The 17,998-nt window shown below is 36.8% G+C and overlaps 4 protein-coding genes across 4 annotated transcripts; all 4 read right to left on the reverse strand.

The window, feature by feature from the left end:
• Positions 1–711: 711 nt before the first annotated feature.
• Positions 712–2,062, reverse strand: LOC6640408 (odorant receptor 42a). Its single transcript, XM_002063097.1, has 3 exons — positions 1,287–2,062; positions 871–1,228; positions 712–810 (listed from the first exon to the last, which is right to left on the reverse strand). Exons 1-3 carry the CDS (start codon positions 2,060–2,062, stop codon positions 712–714), a joined length of 1,233 nt encoding a protein of 410 aa, XP_002063133.1.
• A 693-nt stretch (positions 2,063–2,755) lies between these two features.
• On the reverse strand, positions 2,756–3,844 carry LOC6640407. Its single transcript, XM_002063096.3, has one exon. It carries the CDS (start codon positions 3,720–3,722, stop codon positions 2,982–2,984), a length of 741 nt encoding a protein of 246 aa, XP_002063132.1. The 5' UTR covers positions 3,723–3,844; the 3' UTR covers positions 2,756–2,981.
• A 6,725-nt stretch (positions 3,845–10,569) lies between these two features.
• Positions 10,570–11,782, reverse strand: LOC6640474 (J domain-containing protein CG6693). The gene has a single exon (XM_002063095.4). The coding sequence runs from the start codon at positions 11,611–11,613 to the stop codon at positions 10,774–10,776; it is 840 nt and encodes a 279-aa protein (XP_002063131.1). The 5' UTR covers positions 11,614–11,782; the 3' UTR covers positions 10,570–10,773.
• Positions 11,783–14,484: 2,702 nt separating this feature from the next.
• LOC6640473 (odorant receptor 42b) lies at positions 14,485–15,994 on the reverse strand. Its single transcript, XM_002063094.3, has 3 exons — positions 15,136–15,994; positions 14,718–15,075; positions 14,485–14,632 (listed from the first exon to the last, which is right to left on the reverse strand). Exons 1-3 carry the CDS (start codon positions 15,900–15,902, stop codon positions 14,558–14,560), a joined length of 1,200 nt encoding a protein of 399 aa, XP_002063130.1. The 5' UTR covers positions 15,903–15,994; the 3' UTR covers positions 14,485–14,557.
• Positions 15,995–17,998: the final 2,004 nt, after the last annotated feature.

Below are 17,998 nucleotides of genomic sequence, written 5' to 3' on the forward strand. Positions count from 1 at the left end.
CAAGAGAGATAGAAAGATATATGCACGTTATTAGAGGCCTGCCTAGGACACTTCACATGCAGCAGCAACAGCATCAAAACATCCTTCTTGTATGTGCCTTTCGCATTGCCTCTAACAATGTCAATTACAGCAACGAGCCTCATGTCGAATTATCGCCTTTTCCTTGTACCTTTCACCTGCATTTTTTTTCTTTTTCTTCTTTTTTTTTTTGCTTTCCTTTTGGTTGTTTGTGTCCTTTTCATTTTTAAGTGCTATGCAAATAGCTTTTTGGCCAAGGAACAGAGCGCTTGCTTTCAACTGATTTCGTCTTTTATTCTGTTCTTTCATTCTTTCCATTTTTTTCTTCGTTTTTTTTCTTTCTCGTTTTTTTTTTTGTGACAACCGCTTTTAGCCAAAGCCAACTGACACATTCATTCAGATTTCGATTTCAGACTATTGGCAGTTGTGTGTACGAGTGTTTAACTTGCGGCCAGCTTGTGGCCTGTATGTGTAAGTGTGCGTGGGTTAGGGTGGGTTTGTGTGTGTGAATGGCGTTTACTTTTTATTGGTCAAGTTAAGCATTTGGTTTTGTTGAACACTTGAAATTGTTTGTCGATATGTTTGGGCCATTTGTTTAGCACGTTGGAACAATTCGAGTATATGTAACTGGGGACAGAGCAACTTTGTTGTCGATGATCTTTATCTTCTAATAAAACCTCTCAAAATAAACATTCAATATAAATTTTCAACTTCTTCTTCAGTTTTCGATAATTTTTCGGCAATATTCATTTGCTTTACCAGTGTGAAAACGGAAAAAGAGAATTTCGTAACCTGTAACATATTTAAAATGAAATAATTTTTTATAGTTTAAATTGTTTAAGTTTTACTTACACTTATATTGGTGCCAACTGAAATTGTAAAAACATTCATCGCCATAAAAGTTATGGGCTGCTGTAGATTATGCAAAAAGTGCCTCAAAGCATTTTTATAACGCTTAGAGTAATCAATCCAATTGGATTCAAAAAGAGCATCAGCTAATTGATTACAATCCTCGGTAAGATAATTGCAAAGTATGCAAAATGGTGTAGTCTCCAATAAAACAGCCGACATAAACGATAAGGCGGCAATTGCAGATCCCAAATTGGCAAACATCACAATATTGATGAGAGTGAAACCCAAAACTAAACCCACGACTAGAAACTGAACAAAAATCGTTCCAGAGATTACAGGCCGTAGGCTGTCACAAAATCTTCAAGACCAAAGAAATGAATAAACGCTCCTTTAAAATTGTAATCTCCTCTACTTACCTTAATATAGTCTTATGATCCTGAATACATTGCACCAGTTTCTCATAGCGCTCTTCCTCACTCTCGTGCGGATCACTGCCCAATTGACGTAGTCTTTCAGCAAATATTTGCATATGTGCTCTAAGCACTAATATATAATTGACAGGATAACAATCGACGCAAACATCCTGAAAGCAAGCACCGCACATTGCAAAATACTCTAGACCAGCTTGCAGAGCCAAATGCCATTTACTGCTACGCCAATCCAAAAATGGATAGTAATTCTGATACGGTGGTCTCCCTATGAAAATGGCACTTAGAAACGTATTTGTGGCATACATCATGTAGACGGACATAAAGAAGAAAAATATGCGATTGCTTAGGGAACATGCCTCATGTATCCTTTTACGCTCACTGTCCTGTGTAATGCGCTTGTCCATTTCGTCCAGAATCTCATTGGCATCATCGAAACGGTTCACCAAATACCAAACAATCAACACTTTGGTGGAACATGACCAGGCATTGAAGGCCACCTGCAGCGATGTAAGAAATTCACCTGGCGAAAATTCCGATAGATGGATAACATAGCCGGTCATAAAGCCAATCGGTTGATAGAATGTTGAACAAAGATTCAGGGCAAACGACCATAGACAATAGGCGAGAAAATAACGTTTCGGTGGCTTTCTCACACCCATGAAAAAGACGCAACGCAAAAGATAAAGAGTGCCATTCTTTGAGTTTGCCGGCTCACTATCTTTGGCCGTGTACATGGCAGGAAAGATACGACGAAGTACCATGGTCCTGTTGCTGCCGCTGCTACTGATGATCCTGAGGGCAAAACTGATGTGTCTATTAAGTCGCAGAGTCCGAGGCATTTTATATAGATATTGCGTGATTATAAGCTCATCAGTAGTCAAAAATTCATGAGGCAACACTTTCATCGAAATCAATTACTGTTTTGGGTTATCCAGCTACAGCGGTTCCCGCTATACGCTATTCCCAACGATTTTCTTGGCGAGAGTTGAACTAATTGAAATGCCTTGCCATCAGCGTTACACTACACCGTGTACACCATTTACGCTTGGCACGTAACATTCTAAAAGGAGAAGTGTAAAAGTTTACACTTTCATATAAATAATTAATGGCATCCTCCATCCACAAGCTTAACCAAAATGAAGCAGCCTGCACTTGTTCACAGAAGAGCGAGTTATAGAGAGAGAGAGAGAGAGAGAGAGACAGACGGAGAGACTGAGAGTGAGACTGAACACATCAATTTAAATGGCATTAAAGTGCACACAAGCTTTGGATTATATTACAGGGTATAACAACGAATCACAATTAAATATCAGTTAAATGTCATAACAACAAATTCTCAAGGTTAAATAACATGCAGTGATTTGGTTATAAATCTTTGAAATAAATCCATAAAATGCCAATAATCGTTTGTTGTGCCTGCAAATCGAAGCCATTAAAACATAAGTAGCTATACATACATATATAATTCGTGGGCATTTTATTTTGAAAGCTAATTAAGTGGCAGAAAGACCGAAGGACGAATGAACCGAAGCAACGTAATGCGAGTTGGCTTAGCCAATCGATTAATGAGGCGCAACAAGCGCTGAGCCTGGGGCATAACATTGAATTAAAGTTCAATTGACCAAAGCCAAATTGTAGGTCGTTAATTTAGCTACTAATCACCCTGTGGCAATTGTCCATTTATTGTTGTCCTGGATCTTTCAGTGTACTTGGTTCATTATCATCATCATCATCATTATCTGATGACTCTGACTCATAGGGATCATCGACAAATTCAGCATCCTTATAGTGGCACAACATTATCAACATGGCAATGCACAGGACAATAAATACTATAATATTATCTCTAGCAATTTCTTTTTCAATCGCCCATAGAAATTTATGAATAATATCATGACATCCATGACAAGTTTCCATTCCACAACATGATTCGCGAGACCAAGTCCGATTTTCGATGGTCTCTACGTAATCGATAACTCCCGTCTTGCCACAGCATTCGAATAGACTCTCCACTTTGTCAAATCGATTGCCCAACCATAGTTTCTGTAACAACATATCGACTGAGATATTGAAATCGTCCAGATATGCAATACTGGAGATCACTATGCTGGCTAAATAAATTAAGAGAATAAAACCAATTAGCATATAGCCAGCAAACGCGAACAAACTGGGACTCTTGGCCATACGTATGCCCAGAATGGCTTCGAATATATAGACCATAAGTGTGAGGCCGCGCACCCAACTCATCCAGGCGCTTAGGGATACTATATAATTGCCCATTTCGAAGAATTCCAGAGTCGATAGCTTAACAAATATGTGCAAATATACATCGGCCAGGAAAATAATGCCAGTCACTAGCAATATAGCATTGCTCTCCAGCACAAGGTTACGGGAAATGCGAAACCAGCGAAGCAGCATCATCTTGAGACCTCCTTGCTCCTTACTACACGAAACTGGGAATACTTTTCAAATACTTTTGTTTATATACTTTGAAATGTAAGGCAAGCCCAGGCCAGGCGAGGCACGACAGGGCTAGACATTTTGAAATTGCCCTCAAGGCCAACTGTTGATTTCGCTGGAACGAAACGCCGGAGTCAGTCAGTCAGTCATTCAGTCAGTCAGTTGGGATGACTGGCATTCAGGCTGACTGGCTCTCCGGTTGGTTCGCTGGCGGCTAATATCAACATTTGAATAACTGACACACGCCGCCATCTCCCGCCGTCTCCCACTTCTGACCGATATATATTCAAGTGCAAATGAGTTTACCTGAGATATCTCACCTGTTGCGGGAGGCACGGTAAGTTGCCTGTAAGGTGAGCGGTAAGTGGTGCAGCCATTGTAAAAAGCCAGATGAAATTAAATATTTGTGTGGCAGGTAGTATCAACATTACGCTGATTGCTCATACATAGCAACACGCAAAGCTAAGTGAAAAAAAATAACCCAAGACACAAAATGAAAAGAAGAAATCATCGACACTAGGTTAAGTAAGACTGAGCACTTAAGGCTATGCCAATGAAATTTGATATTTTAAGAAAACCTGTTAAAACATTGTCGTAATTTTCCTTTACTTATTTTTTCAAATCTTTCAATCAGTTCTGTATCGTATTTTGGCCTGGGGAAAATTTTGCTGTTAATGTTTTTCCAAGGAAAACAAACTATAAATGAAAATACGCTGTTATAAACAAAAGGACTTAATTAACTTGGCTAAAAGTAATGCATGTTTTTCTTAGAATAAAATGTTGTGTCATTTGAATTAAAAAGTAATCAGATTTTAATCAAATTTTAAAATCTTTGTATTATTAATTATTAAGCCGAGTTCATATACAGAATCAGAGTAACTGAATTAGTTAAGAGCACAAAATATGTTGGCCTGATTAATTAGTCTTTTGCTACAATTATAATAATCTAATTTATACAATGATTTGGTGGAAAAAACCTTTTGCTAACTTTAGAAGCCGTGATGTAGATTTCTGACAACAAATATTTAAACCTACTTTGAAATACTTTCTTTATTTTACTAAAATATTAAAGGCGTAAGCCCATATAACTGCCGATGAGGTCAAGGCTTGTTTAAGAAATTATTTCTTTGCTTTTAGCTTAATTACTGAAGAAGAAAAATCTACTTATTCAATAATTTTGGGATGAGGGATTTTTTTCAGTACAAGGATTTATCACAATTGTACGACACAGGACTCCCTTCTGGATCAATGAGTTTGATCCAGAATTGCAAAATACACCTCATAAAACTTCTCTAGGAATATTAAACACTATTAAAAGTTTGTTAATAATTTTTGGTATTTTTTGTTATTTTTAATATTTGGTTATGGTTTGCCAATAAAGTTCGATCTCATATATTTTGAAGAATATACCAGCAAGTCACTTGATATTGATAAAAAACATTGCGTGCGATAATTGTAAACTTTCGGGACACCTTCAAAATATTATTTTCCTGAAACTTCTGCACCGAGCTGCTTTTTATGTTTTCAGATACATTGTATAAGTAAAATATAGAATAGTGGTCAAAATATTGTCCACAGCCTCAAATTAGGAGTTAATTCACAACATATCTGAACTATATGTATTGGATCACTCGCAATATCATTCAGTTCCTTTTGAATATTCATCCTTTCTGGCAAGGTATTTTCGGTGCAGTTTTACTTAAGTTTTGCGATATTTACAAGATTTGCAAGGTCTTCAATCAAATTCGTGTATATGTATTTAAGTTATATTCGTGCTATTAGCTGTTAGATTGGTTTCAAATCTTATTTCATATAAAGAAGTAGCTTAGTTTGTATCTAAAACAATGTATTTAGTTTGGACCACAAACAAGGGAAATAAATGGCAAACAAAATATATTTTAAAATTTACAAACTAAAAAAAATATAATTTTTTGAGCTTAAATGCAAAATAACCTACTTAAAGAATGGCCCACTCTATTCATCAGGGTGGCAGAGCTCTGTTGTCACTTTTGTGTGTGTGTGTGTGTGTATACTTATAGTACTCACTGTTAGCAACGAAGCTACAACATTATCTTATGGCATTTAATTTCAATGCAGTGACTTGACGCTGTTTCCGCTCTGACGCCCATTGTTTGTACTCCCATGCCCTTGCCCCTTGCCCTAGCTTCGCTTCAGCAGTTGTGCGTTGTGCAGCAGTTTCCCTGTTTAACGGAAGTGTCGGTGCGGTGCTTTTCCTTTATTTTCTCTCTTGGTTTTTTTTTTGTTGTTCTCAGCTTATTTGCTGGAAAATTTTTGTAAAAAGTGCTTATTATTTGATGTGCGCGAAAAATTTGCTTTTTACTTTGTACTCAGTTGCACAAAAAAATAAAGAGCAACAACTTTCTGGTCCTGGGCTAATAGAGCTAATTTATCGTAGGGCTTGAAATTGAGTTTTTTAAGCGTTTTAATTAGAAACAGTGTCAGAGTCAGAGACTCGTCTGACCTGACCCGGTCAGAAGCAATGTCACAGTTTGTTAATTAAATGAACAAACGGCAGCTGCGTCAATTGAGACACTTCGAAACGTTGCCGACTACCAGCTTTTTGGGAGGGCAACCAATCAAGGTGCTGGCTGCCAAAAACGGGATTGCCGATGGCAAACTGGAACACCTGTTTCTCCATTCGTTTTTTATTCCCAAACTAGAGTCCAGTCAATTCTGATGGCTCAATTTAGACAATGATTTACGAGGCGAGCAAATGGTTGTGAATGCTATTCACAACAATGATGGGTACACAGAAGTTCCAAGCATGATTTCTATGCACATTGAACCGAGAACGCATTCCCAGAGGGCCATAATTGAATTCTGACTCTATGTACATACATATGTATGTACATATGTATGTGCCGGCGATGTTGGCCCATATTTATGTTCTTGTTCTTCTTGCCGTATGAATAATTGCTGTGAATGTTATTTATGATTTTTAAGCCTTAAGCCTTGATTTAATTAAATTGGTAATGCAATGAGACAACATGTAAACGAGTTAAGCGAAATTAAATGTACCATAAATTATTACAATTGATTTAACATATAAAAAAATTTAATGTTAAACAATCTAAATTTTTTCGCATCGAACTTAAAATGCTCTTGATCGACGAAAAAAGCTTTTACCACTAATTATTTACTCTATTTGTATACCATTTTTATTATTTGCGGATCTAGAACTGTAAAATAGTCGATTGTTGCCCCTGAAAGTATGCAACAAATAGTCCAGGGACTCGTTTTTAAAAGTATAGAAAGAATTTTTGGTATCTTCTGAACTTGTGGACTTGACGCAAAAAATATTGTTTATAAAGCATTTGAAAATTTCCAGAATTTCGAAAATTTACAAATTCAATAGTTTTCCTAATAATAGTTTTCCAGCATTTTGCAAACTGTAACGGGCAAATTTCCACCCATTTAACAGCCCTAGATCCACCCATGATCTATGTATATACCATCTATAGACCATCTCTACTTTGGTATAAATATATTTATATACTCTTCCAATGCTTTTCAAAATTTTTACCATAATAAATATAGAGCTCAGCAAGGGTATATAAATATTAAGATAACTTGGCATTGTGTTTTATCCTTACAATTCAAATTAAATTTAAGCCATGTTGTAGGGCTTAAAAATCTTTAGTTAACGTTTTTAAATCAACTGTATCATTCAACTTTTGCTGCAAAAATGCATAAAAATATCCAAATTCCGTTTAAAATAAAAAAGTTTGCCCAACCAAAATTGGCAAACGCATTTTCCTTTTCAGAAAACTGCAGCAATCAAGAAAGTTGGACTAAAAGCACAATGAGAAAGTTATATCAAAGAATATATATAAAGTCAGTTCCTGCCAATATCAGACATGCAAATCCTTCGATTTAATCCATTTTAAGTCGAAACATTGCTTAAACTTTGCTTTCACCTCAAAAGCCAGTTCCAGTTGCGCCTGTCACCGTATTTAGCATATCCTCGTTTTGCTTTGCTTTTACTTGGCAACTGATTTTCATTATTAAATGTACACCTAACCTACCAAACGCCCTGCTTCATTTCGTGTTACTGTCAAATTTTTTTGTTGAAAATTGCAAATGAAAATGTTATAAATGCAAATACATTTATCTTAACTTTCAAGTTTCTCGCACAAAAGAATCATAACAGGTGAGATGAAACTGCAACCTTTTGGCCCAAACTGTTTCAAGTTACCTTCGTTTTATTTTTTATTACTTTTTATTTTTTTTTTTTTGCTCATGCTGATGAATGTATTTTCTGGTTTATTTATGGCAAAAAGTTTCAATAATTAAAGTTATATACACAAAAGAAGAGTTAGAAAGGAGACGATGAAAATACCCTATAACAAATCAGAGTCAATCATTGAAATGTAAGTAAAAGTTAAGCGTTTAAAGTCATTTATTTTTCTTCTATTTTGACAGTTGGAATGTTAATATCTTAAAGTGTTTATACTCAATATTGCATTTTAATTTAAAAGAGTTTATTAATATCTCTGAGGCCACTTAAAAGTTTGAATTACTTTTAGTTGTTCCATCTTTATAAATACTTCCTTAATATACTTTCAGAACCCATTTGACTGCAGGGTATTTGAAAAGGGGAAATTTTTGTGTTGTGAGGACAATAATTATGGCTTTCTGTGTGTGTGTGGCGAAAAGAGAAGCCACTAGAAATGAAAATGAAGGAAACAGAAATGCAAATGCCATTGCAACTTTTTGTTGTCTGCCGCATGTTGTTTAATTCCCAAAGACAAAAGCCTCCATAATTAAAGGGAAAAGTCAACTTCAAGTTAAAGTTTAAACTAACAAAGCAAATGGAAACCTTTTTAAAGTTGTCTGTTAGCTACTTTTCGATATGTCTGTACCTCAATTTCAAAGTGCAAAAACTTTATTTTAGTTATTTCTTATTGTTGTCAACTTTCTGACATAATATTAGACTTAAAGAAAACAGTTCTAAGCATTTGTATTTAAACTTGATGTGCTGAGATTTATATTGCATTTAATTAAATTTTGGAGATTTTTGGAAAATATTTCTATTAACTTTTGCCAGTTTCTGTTTGATGTCAGTTACCAAAGTAATGTGGATTTGAGTGGCAGGCAACCAGGCAAATTTTTAGTGTGGGGGTAAATTGAACAGGGACCACGAAAATTTCATAAAATTGCTAAATCAAAAGCCAACCAGTAAGAGCCAGCCAGTCAGACGAGATGAGAGGAGGAAGAGGACTTTGATAGGGGTTGGGAGGGTAAATGGAGGTAAAGTGGATTGAGGCAGTCATAAAATACATGCACAACTTGCCGCACAGATTGCCACACAAATTCACACGAATTTTAATAAATGTCAGCATTTCACATTGTGTTTGTGGTGTTGTTTGTAGGAAAAAGTGATTGATTTATGTCACAACATTTACCAGCGGACTGGGCACCATAAAGCATGCCAAGCATACACAATCATACACCCCCTCTAGTCCACCAGCTTTATAGGAATAGAAGCAGCGACGAGGGGAAGCCAACATACGAAACCGCATTTGGGAGAGTTTGGAAAACCGACCTCAAAAACGAGTCGGCAAACAAATCAACAGGCCGGGTGTGTGTGTGTGTATGGCAAATTTCCAACGATTTACAACCTCTTTTTATTTTGCCTCTCCCTCATACTCTCTCGCCCTCTCTCTCTCTCTTTCTGTGTCAGCAAAAAGTCAACGATTATTAATTTTTGGAAATCCCAGTTCAAAGTGTATAAATTTTCCATTTAATTTTCAATATTTGAATTCGATCTTAAATTGCCTTTTCGACTCTTTTTTGTTTTGTCTAATTTTTGTGTGGCTTTAACTGGGACTATCAACTGTCAAAGCATGGTGAAATCTTCAAGCCAACTGTCATAAATGTCGACATCATTAAAATGTCATAAACTTGCAACTATTCGACCCATCCAATGACAACAAAAAAAACCTCCAGTCCCCTTACTCCCTCTCAACTATTATGTACTATAAGCGTCCAACCGACCGAACGAACGAGCGACTACTACTTGGTAAAATGTACAAAAATTTCGCGCACTTCCGTTACATTTCGCATCCTTTTTGGCTGTTTATTTTTCGGGCAACGCTTCCTTTAGACAAACCGCAACGGATGCACAGCCGTGCACACTATTCAGACGGAGGCGGAGACCGAGACGACGGCCGAGACGAAGACGGAGACGGAGATGGCAGGCAGCAAGGCAGCTTTTTGGGAGCACGGCAGCTCGACAACCAAACACAACTGAGGCAAACCGACGACGACATCGAGGACGAAGTGAAAACGAAATGACAAAGCAACTTGCAACCAAAAACTATTTGCCTTTAAACGAAAAGGCAGTCGCCCTGGAAGGAGAAGTTCATGAAATGTGCATTTTTTATTGAAATGCTTTTATTTTTCTTGTGCCCTTTTCGAAATACCATAAAGATAGAAAAAAGAAAGCACGTTGCAAATGTATGTGACAAGTGAAGCGTTAAACGTTGTAAAAATTAGAATTACACAACAAATTCAAGAAGTTAAAAACAGATACGTGAAGGTCTTCTCTCTTGTGGAATGAATTGAAGCGAAAATGACATTATTTTTTATATCCAAACAGTCAAAACAGCCAATAGCTAAAATAACTTATTAAAGATTCGATTTATTTAGTTTCTTTAAAGTATATAATCGAAAGATGATATCTACTAAAGTCTTGCCCCAAAGATTCTTAAATCCTGGACCTTGGTTTTGATACCTATTCCTGAGTATTTGTTTTTGTTTTTTTTTAATTTTGTAAAACCTTTGATTACTGTTTACAAAACCTCTTTAATATAGCTACATACATAGATTAAAACGAGTTTAAGATTAATAACATATTAAATTTATCAATGTTCTCCCTCCTGATAAGATCGTCGTGCATTTCGTGTAGATTTCATTCTGAATGTAGAGCATTCTTTGTGGCATTGGGTCTTGAACGCAAAGAAGACGAACCATCCTGTTGCAATTGTTCTTAATAGTCCCATTCCATTTGAGTAGCGGATGATTCACTACTATATTTTGAGGTCAGATTGTTGAGTACGGCATGCATATCACCATGGCAACGGGTCAGCAGAATATCGCCAGGTCTTGCTGGTGTGTTGGCATCCAACTCATCATCATTATTATAATCGATTGCCTCTTTATCCAAATCTTTGTTATATTTTACTAAAAGTTCGTCCATAGCCTTGTTGTGTTGCTCTTCCACAGTGAAGGCGGCAAAACGCTTCTTACGGCTACGACGTTTATCGGCTGCATCATTCTCGAATTTTTTATATACCTTGAGCTCCTTGATCTTGATAAGTCCCTTAATTATCTTTTTAACGCGCTTCTCGTCGCTTACTGTCATCAGAGGAACTTCTGTTAAAATGCGATCCATTGAACCTTTGCCCAAAAAGTAGGCTGCTTTGATGTCTTCCTTCTCCAAAAGCGAACCTTTGTAATTACGTAGAAAATTCTCACGCACACCTGTCCCATCAAGAGGAAACTTCCTCAATGCAAAACATTGGCCCAGCAAAGTGGATAGACTCTGGTCCATTTGACTAGGAGATGGTAGTGGCCCAAGGTCACCACGTTCATCATAGGCAGCTCGCTTTTTGGCATCCGTCAAGATGAGCAGGATTTTATGCACCAAGCGGCATTTGTCAAAACCGTCGATACGTTCTGTTAGTGGCTTCAAGTCCGGATGTTCATGCAAAATCAATTGATAGGCAGCCTCCCGTATATGACGGGGCAAGGACTCAGGAGGAATATCCAAAACATCGTAGACATTCCGCGCTTTAAAGAGGCGCCAAGAGTCACTAATCACAGACATCGTGTGTGCGTGTGTGAGTGTGAGAGTAAGTGGTCAGTTTAAAGGAAGTCCTTACAAAGAGTAAATGTTTTTTTTATTTTTTACTTGTAACTTTCGTAAATTTTGGATTTGTTTACTTCAGAGTTTGTTTACTAGTGGAGATGAAAAAGCAAACTGAACTTCTCCCAGACTTACTTACATGCTGAAATGCCTCACAGCAAGCTACCTGACATTAAAGTCATGGAGCACCTTGGGAGAAAAGATCAGAGAGGGAAAGTAACTCCCCCTGTATATCTAATTTGCAAAGTTTATTTGAGACAAGACCGCATAAAGTTAAATTAATGCCCAGGTCTAAGAGGCGCATGCACTTCCAAACCATCTTCTCCATCTCCAACTCTCTCTCTCTAGCTCCATCTCCATTACCTTTTCTCTGAGTTTGTCGTTTTCAATTACACTTAAACTTTAAGCGTTTTGCGTGTTGAGATTTTTCTTTCGTTCATATTTTTCTTATGTTTTTGTTTTTTTTTTTTCGAGTCGAAAATCATCAACTTTTTGCCCTCAAGTGCTTCATAATTTTATTAAGCAACGTTTTGAGCTCCACTTTTGCTCTTTGGGTGAGATTTATGCCACGTGCTGCAAATATACCATACACATAAATACATAAACATACAATCTTTTTTGTCTTCTGTCAGTGTGTGTGTGTGTGTGTGGTATTTAGCATTATGCATACGTATACTTTGCGGCTTCCAGCCAGACCGAAGCAAAACCAAACCAAACCATTCCAAGTCTGAACAGATCGGAGCATGTGAGTGTCTCTCAGCTGTTACACATCCTGACGTCGATGTCGACGGGCTGTAGGCCCAGTTTTCACATCATTTGAAACGTGGCTGGCATTTAAATGGAGGGCCCGCCTCTTCTTAATGCGAAAAGTTGAGTTAAGTTTAGTTGAGTTTTCTCGCTCTCACTTTTTTTTTCTCTTTCTCCCATTCACTTTCATTTTCTCCATTTTTTTCTCATATAGATCCAAACGTTAGTTCATCTTGGTTAATTTAGTTTAGTTTAGGCATGTAAGTTTAGTTAGTCTTAGTGTATTTGTGGGGGGTGTGGGGTGTGTGTGGGTGTTTCCTTTTTATTTCTTTTTTGAGGATTGCAGGCTTAATTAGTTTTTAATTTGCAAAGAATTTACCAAAGTGGTTAAGCTACTTTGTTAAGTGGTGTTAAATCGACGACAATCTGGCCAAACAGTTTTTATGCAATGCAGAGTCTGGTTATATATACAAATATATATTTTTTCCAACCTGAAAAAAATGTATTTAAATAGAATATTTGCTTTTACATGATGCCTGAAATATTTGCAATATTTACCCAAGGATCTGCCTCAGTTACAGGTGCAATGACTGCATATTGGCCAACACAAATTTGGCCTAGACCAAACCATACAAGAGAGTCGACTTAAAGATATCCTGTGAAATACAAGGAGAAGAAGAATTTCGAGAATGTAGTTTATTTTTTCTCGAAATGCCTCAGACATTTTACTTTTTCATTGAAGGGTAGACAAAAATTGGCAAGAAAATATGATATGTAACAAGCCGTATAATAAAGGGCACAACAAAAATATCATATGCTGAGCTCAAAATGCAATAAATGATAACTGAGCGCAAAAAATTCACTATAAAAATACTGATATATACATAGGTACACATTCATTCATATATATCTACATATTTGCAAATATATACATTTCCTTTTTTGGTATCGTTTGTTGAGCAAGGCACCAAAAGAATTTCCCTAGCCATGCAACAAAAAGAAGTGCAATCTGTATACCTGTTTACGTGTATAGGTAACGGGCCAATTGTCAAATAAAGAATGCAAAAAGTACCAAAAATAAATATATGTACACCATATATATTCGTTTATATGCAAAGGAGTGATTTATGCAGAATTCATATAACGAATTGTTACCATGACATCTCTCTAATGTTATGCCATGTCCTATATTTATAGTTCACTTGAAGCGTATGTGAATGTGGGAAATGTCTTTTCATATGATTTGCATCCTTGAATTTTCGGAGCAGAAAAAATGCAAGAAATAGTCACATTTTAAGGTTGATTATAGTTTAGTTGTCCTTACAATTGCCATAAAAATTCGCTGTCTTTATTGATGGTATTGCCAAAGAGTAGTTTAAAATGCCTTTCTTTATATAAAATCATAAATTTTCAATAATTGTTGTGTTTCATTAGAAGTGGTTTGGCTTAGACTTTTCTACTTCGCAACTTATAAAGAAATAAGAATACATTTTTGAATCACTTATTATAATGTAATGAGAATTGGGACTTATAAATGCACTTCAAGATTTAATTTATGCTTGGTATCCTTACAATTTTTCATTTGACTTTAATGATCTATGCAAAGTCGGTTATTGATTTTAGCAGATCTCGACTCTATGATAACTATAGAATAGTATAAAAGGATTTTGATAAGAAAACTGCTTAGTTGAGTGATAAAACCAAATAACTAATATAATTTCAATATTTTAAATAAGCAAGCTTGAGGCCATTTATTGAGGCAAACAAGAAATTAGAAGGTTGTCCTTAAGGCGTTAAGATAGGTTTTGAAGTCTAGAGGCAAATAGAGCCATGGCTTAAAACATAAGTCACAAGTCATATAAGTCATGGCTTTTTCAATTACGTCTAAAGAAAAAATTACTATAAAATTAATTAATTCTTTAAAATAATGTAAGCATAACACAGATGAAGAATATTTATATTTCAAAGCTGCAACCTCCGTACAAGGATATAAAAATAAAAAAAATATTGTTGGCACTATTCCCTAATTTATCAATAAATTTTGTTAAAATCATCAAATATATGGATTATATCCATTATGCACTATACGCAATATATCAATCTATATGCAATAAGTTTGTGTAAGTAGATAAGTAAGTTGTTCATGTCTCCATTCCGTTTACTCCGTCTTAAATTTATCGGCTATATTCATTTGCTTGGTGATGGTTATGACGGAAAAAGCAAACTTGGCCACCTGCAAGACGCAAAAGGAAAAAAAAACAAGTCAACTGAGATTGCAACCCTTTTACTTCTCCTTTGCTGTCTGGGCTATTACTTACGCTTATATTACTGCTCATGGATATCTGAAAGATGCCGCCGGCAATAAAAACGATGGGCTGCTGAACATTGTGAAGGAAATACAATAGCGTTGACCTGTAGCTGCCGTTGGCATCTACCCAATTCGATTGGAAAATGGCATGGGTGAGTGCCTCACAGTCCTCCATAATGAGATTGCAGGTGTAGCAGAAGGGGAATGTCTGCAGCAGAATTGTGATGACAAACATAAAGGATGCAATGCCAGTCCAGATGTCTGAGAAGAAAAACACATTGATGAGCGTTAGACCAAGGACGAGGCCAATCAATAGAAACTGTGTGAAGATTGTTCCCGATATAACAGGCTTGATGAGGGCACAAAATCTACAAAAAGATATACATTTACTTAGGCTTCACATATATGTATTTTAGTCGTCGACTCACTCTAAAATCAATTTGTGATCCATGACACATTTCACCAGTTCCTCATAGTTTTCATCCTCGGACATTGTAGTGTCCGTACGTAGGCGTCTAATGCGTTCCTTTAACATATCCAGATGAGTTCTTAGAATCAGTGTATAGACTAGGGGATAAGTATCTGATAGCTGATCCTGCAATACAGCTCCTGACATAACAAAATACTCCAGAGTTGAGGCTACCCACAGCTTAAGAGTGCCATCATGCCAATCGATAAATGGATTATACAACTGCCATGGTGGGCGACCACTCAACACCGAGCTCAGATATGTCGATCCCGCATAGCCGCAGTAGACAAATGTGAAAATTAGAAAGGCATGATTACTGCGAGCCACTACACGATGTATTTTCTCTCTCTCCTCCATACTGGTGCAGCGTAAATCCATTTTGTCCAGCAAATCCTTAGCCTTGATCAGACGCCACAATTGCGAATAAGTGATGGCCACCTTAACAGATGATCCATAGGCATTGATGCACACCTGCAGAGAGGTGAGAAATTCACCGGGCGTAAACAATTTGATTTGGGTCATATAGCTGCCCAAGAAACCCAATGGCAAGTAAGTGGTAAACCAAATCAATGTCATCGCTGTCCAGGTGAGATAGACATAACGAAGTACTCCATCCTTGGGCGGTATCCAGCCAATGAACTTCATGGCACGATATAGATAAATGCAGCCATCTCGAGAATGCTTCTGCTCGGTCAATGGAGCTGGCCGTATCAAATCGAAGACCATCTTTGAGGACTGTATCGGTGTATGTTTTGTATGAACCCAAGACGACACTTGCTTTTATATGTGGCCCGAGTCCAAGAATGTTCCTTGATGAAGTTTTCAATTAATTCGAAAAGTTTCCATTAAGTTTTCTTCTGTCGACTTTTTTTTTTTCTTATGTTCTTTCTTTTTTCTTTGCTTTACTTCTTGTTGTTGTTTAATTATTCACTTGAGAATTTTTGTGTGTGCCAGGATGTTATGTTTAATTAAACAAGAGTCAAAAGTCAGCAAGTGCAGGCAGCCATTTTTTGGGATACCTACAAATATATATATAAATACATATATATTTAATATTTTACAACTATGCAACACACTGAAACAATTGTTTTTAGCTTTAATTTGGATATTCTTTTAGAATAGAAAACATTTATGGCAAAATTAACGTTAACATTTATTGCTGTGAAATATTTAACTATTTTACCTTTAATTATTTAGATATTTCTTAACTCTTTTTGTCTTTTGGTCAAGCATTTATGGATTGAAATAGTTAGGAAATTTCTATTGTCTCTTCAGACATTCTTAATTATTTTACTAAATTATTTTATTCATTTTAAAGTGAATACATTTAGACTTGAAATACCAAAGCTTAGAATAGTGTGTCAATGTGGTCAGCTAAACTGGTGTTATAGATTCTTTTCTTTAACAAACAAATTGCCTATTTATCCAGGTAAATAGTAGTTCCCCTTTGGTTTTACTTACTTTGTAAATAATGTTGCCTACTTTTCAGCTGTTGTACTCTTGGCAAACGAAATTGTTTTATCTATACAGTTTATGGTATTTAATTTTTGTTAAGTGTAGTTTTAAATGGCGCATATTTACACATGTTCGAGTTTCCGCTTTGCATAAATGATGAAACGGAAAGTTGACGAAAATTGCAAAGCAATTAGCTATATTGCTCATACGCAGCGTGGGCAGCAGAAGCAGGAGTAGTTAATTGTTTTGCCTTATCTGAAGAGTAAAATTTCAAGGCAAAACCAACAACTACATGACCTTATCCCACTATAACTACATTATTGCCATGCTGTGGATTTGGCATAAGCCAAAGCTTAAAGCCCAAAAGCAAGGGCAGTGGCTCCCGGCCACTAGCTATTGCCAACAGCCAGGAGGAGAATTCCACAACATATTGTGTACACATATCTGTTTGGATCGCTCGCTTGACATCTCTTTGCAGCTTTAATGAAAAATATGTTTCGCCGAGTGTTATTAATATTCCTCAGAATGTCTGGCGTTTGACACATGTTTTGTTGTCGCTGTCGCTTTTGTTGTATGTACCTCTAGTGCCTGCTCTCTGCTCCTGCTGCTACTTGCCTCCTCCAACTGCTGTCTCTGCTTACAAGTTGACATTTTTTTTCATTACTGCAACCGTTTCAGTAGCAGCAGCAGCAAAGAAGAAACCTGCCCAGCAGCTGGTGCTGCTGTTGCTGTTGCTGCTACTGCTACTGGTACTGGCCCTGATGCCTGCTGTTCAAGCTGGTCCAAGGCAAGTTTCTGGCGTGTGAAGTAAGGGCAAGGATAATCTTTTGTTTGCCATTGTACACGAGCTCTCACACTTGAGTACGTTAGCTCAGTGTCTCTTTTTTTCTCTGCCCCTTACTTGACGCTCCTGAACCAGAGAGGTCCCACCTTTGGTAGATATGAGCATGTGCCGAAACACATTTGTGTGTGTTTGCCTCAGCTATTTGCACATGGCCTGGCTATCTTCTTCTACTCCATCTCCTTTCCATCCTGTGCTATTGCCTTCTGCCTCTGGCCTCTGCATCTGCCTTTGCCTGGTGCCACCATTTCACCTCAGGCCAGACTGTACATATTAAGCCTGACAGCTCTAGCTTACGTGCTGATATGTTAGGAAAATTTTGAATAGAATTTATGCCAGAGCCACAGTCCAGCAATCTATGAGCTGTCTTCGGCAGAAATTAATTTTGGCCCCAAGGCAGATCAATTATGTCATTAATTGCAACACCAAAATGCGCAACAACTTCGTTTTTGGCTTCTGTCTGTCTCACTGTCTCCTTAGTCCTTGTGGGTTGATAAGTTCCTGTGTCGGTTAGTTGGGTGGTTGC

The sequence above is a fragment of the Drosophila willistoni genome (assembly GCF_018902025.1).
Source record: "Drosophila willistoni isolate 14030-0811.24 chromosome 2L unlocalized genomic scaffold, UCI_dwil_1.1 Seg196, whole genome shotgun sequence".
NCBI lineage: Eukaryota > Metazoa > Arthropoda > Insecta > Diptera > Drosophilidae > Drosophila > Drosophila willistoni.

Excerpts from the sequence above, each read along its gene's own strand:
- LOC6640408 (XM_002063097.1), bottom strand. The coding sequence starts at position 2,062 with ATGGTACTTCGTCGTATCTTTCCTGCCATGTACACGGCCAAAGATAGT. Across the intron at positions 1,229-1,286 it reads GATCATAAGACTATATTAAG|ATTTTGTGACAGCCTACGGC; the intron begins GTAAGTAGAGGA and ends TTGGTCTTGAAG. Across the intron at positions 811-870 it reads CAGTTGGCACCAATATAAGT|GTTACGAAATTCTCTTTTTC; the intron begins GTAAGTAAAACT and ends AATATGTTACAG.
- LOC6640407 (XM_002063096.3), bottom strand. The coding sequence starts at position 3,722 with ATGATGCTGCTTCGCTGGTTTCGCATTTCCCGTAACCTTGTGCTGGAG.
- LOC6640474 (XM_002063095.4), bottom strand. The coding sequence starts at position 11,613 with ATGTCTGTGATTAGTGACTCTTGGCGCCTCTTTAAAGCGCGGAATGTC.
- LOC6640473 (XM_002063094.3), bottom strand. The coding sequence starts at position 15,902 with ATGGTCTTCGATTTGATACGGCCAGCTCCATTGACCGAGCAGAAGCAT. Across the intron at positions 15,076-15,135 it reads GATCACAAATTGATTTTAGA|ATTTTGTGCCCTCATCAAGC; the intron begins GTGAGTCGACGA and ends ATCTTTTTGTAG. Across the intron at positions 14,633-14,717 it reads CCATGAGCAGTAATATAAGC|GTGGCCAAGTTTGCTTTTTC; the intron begins GTAAGTAATAGC and ends TGCGTCTTGCAG.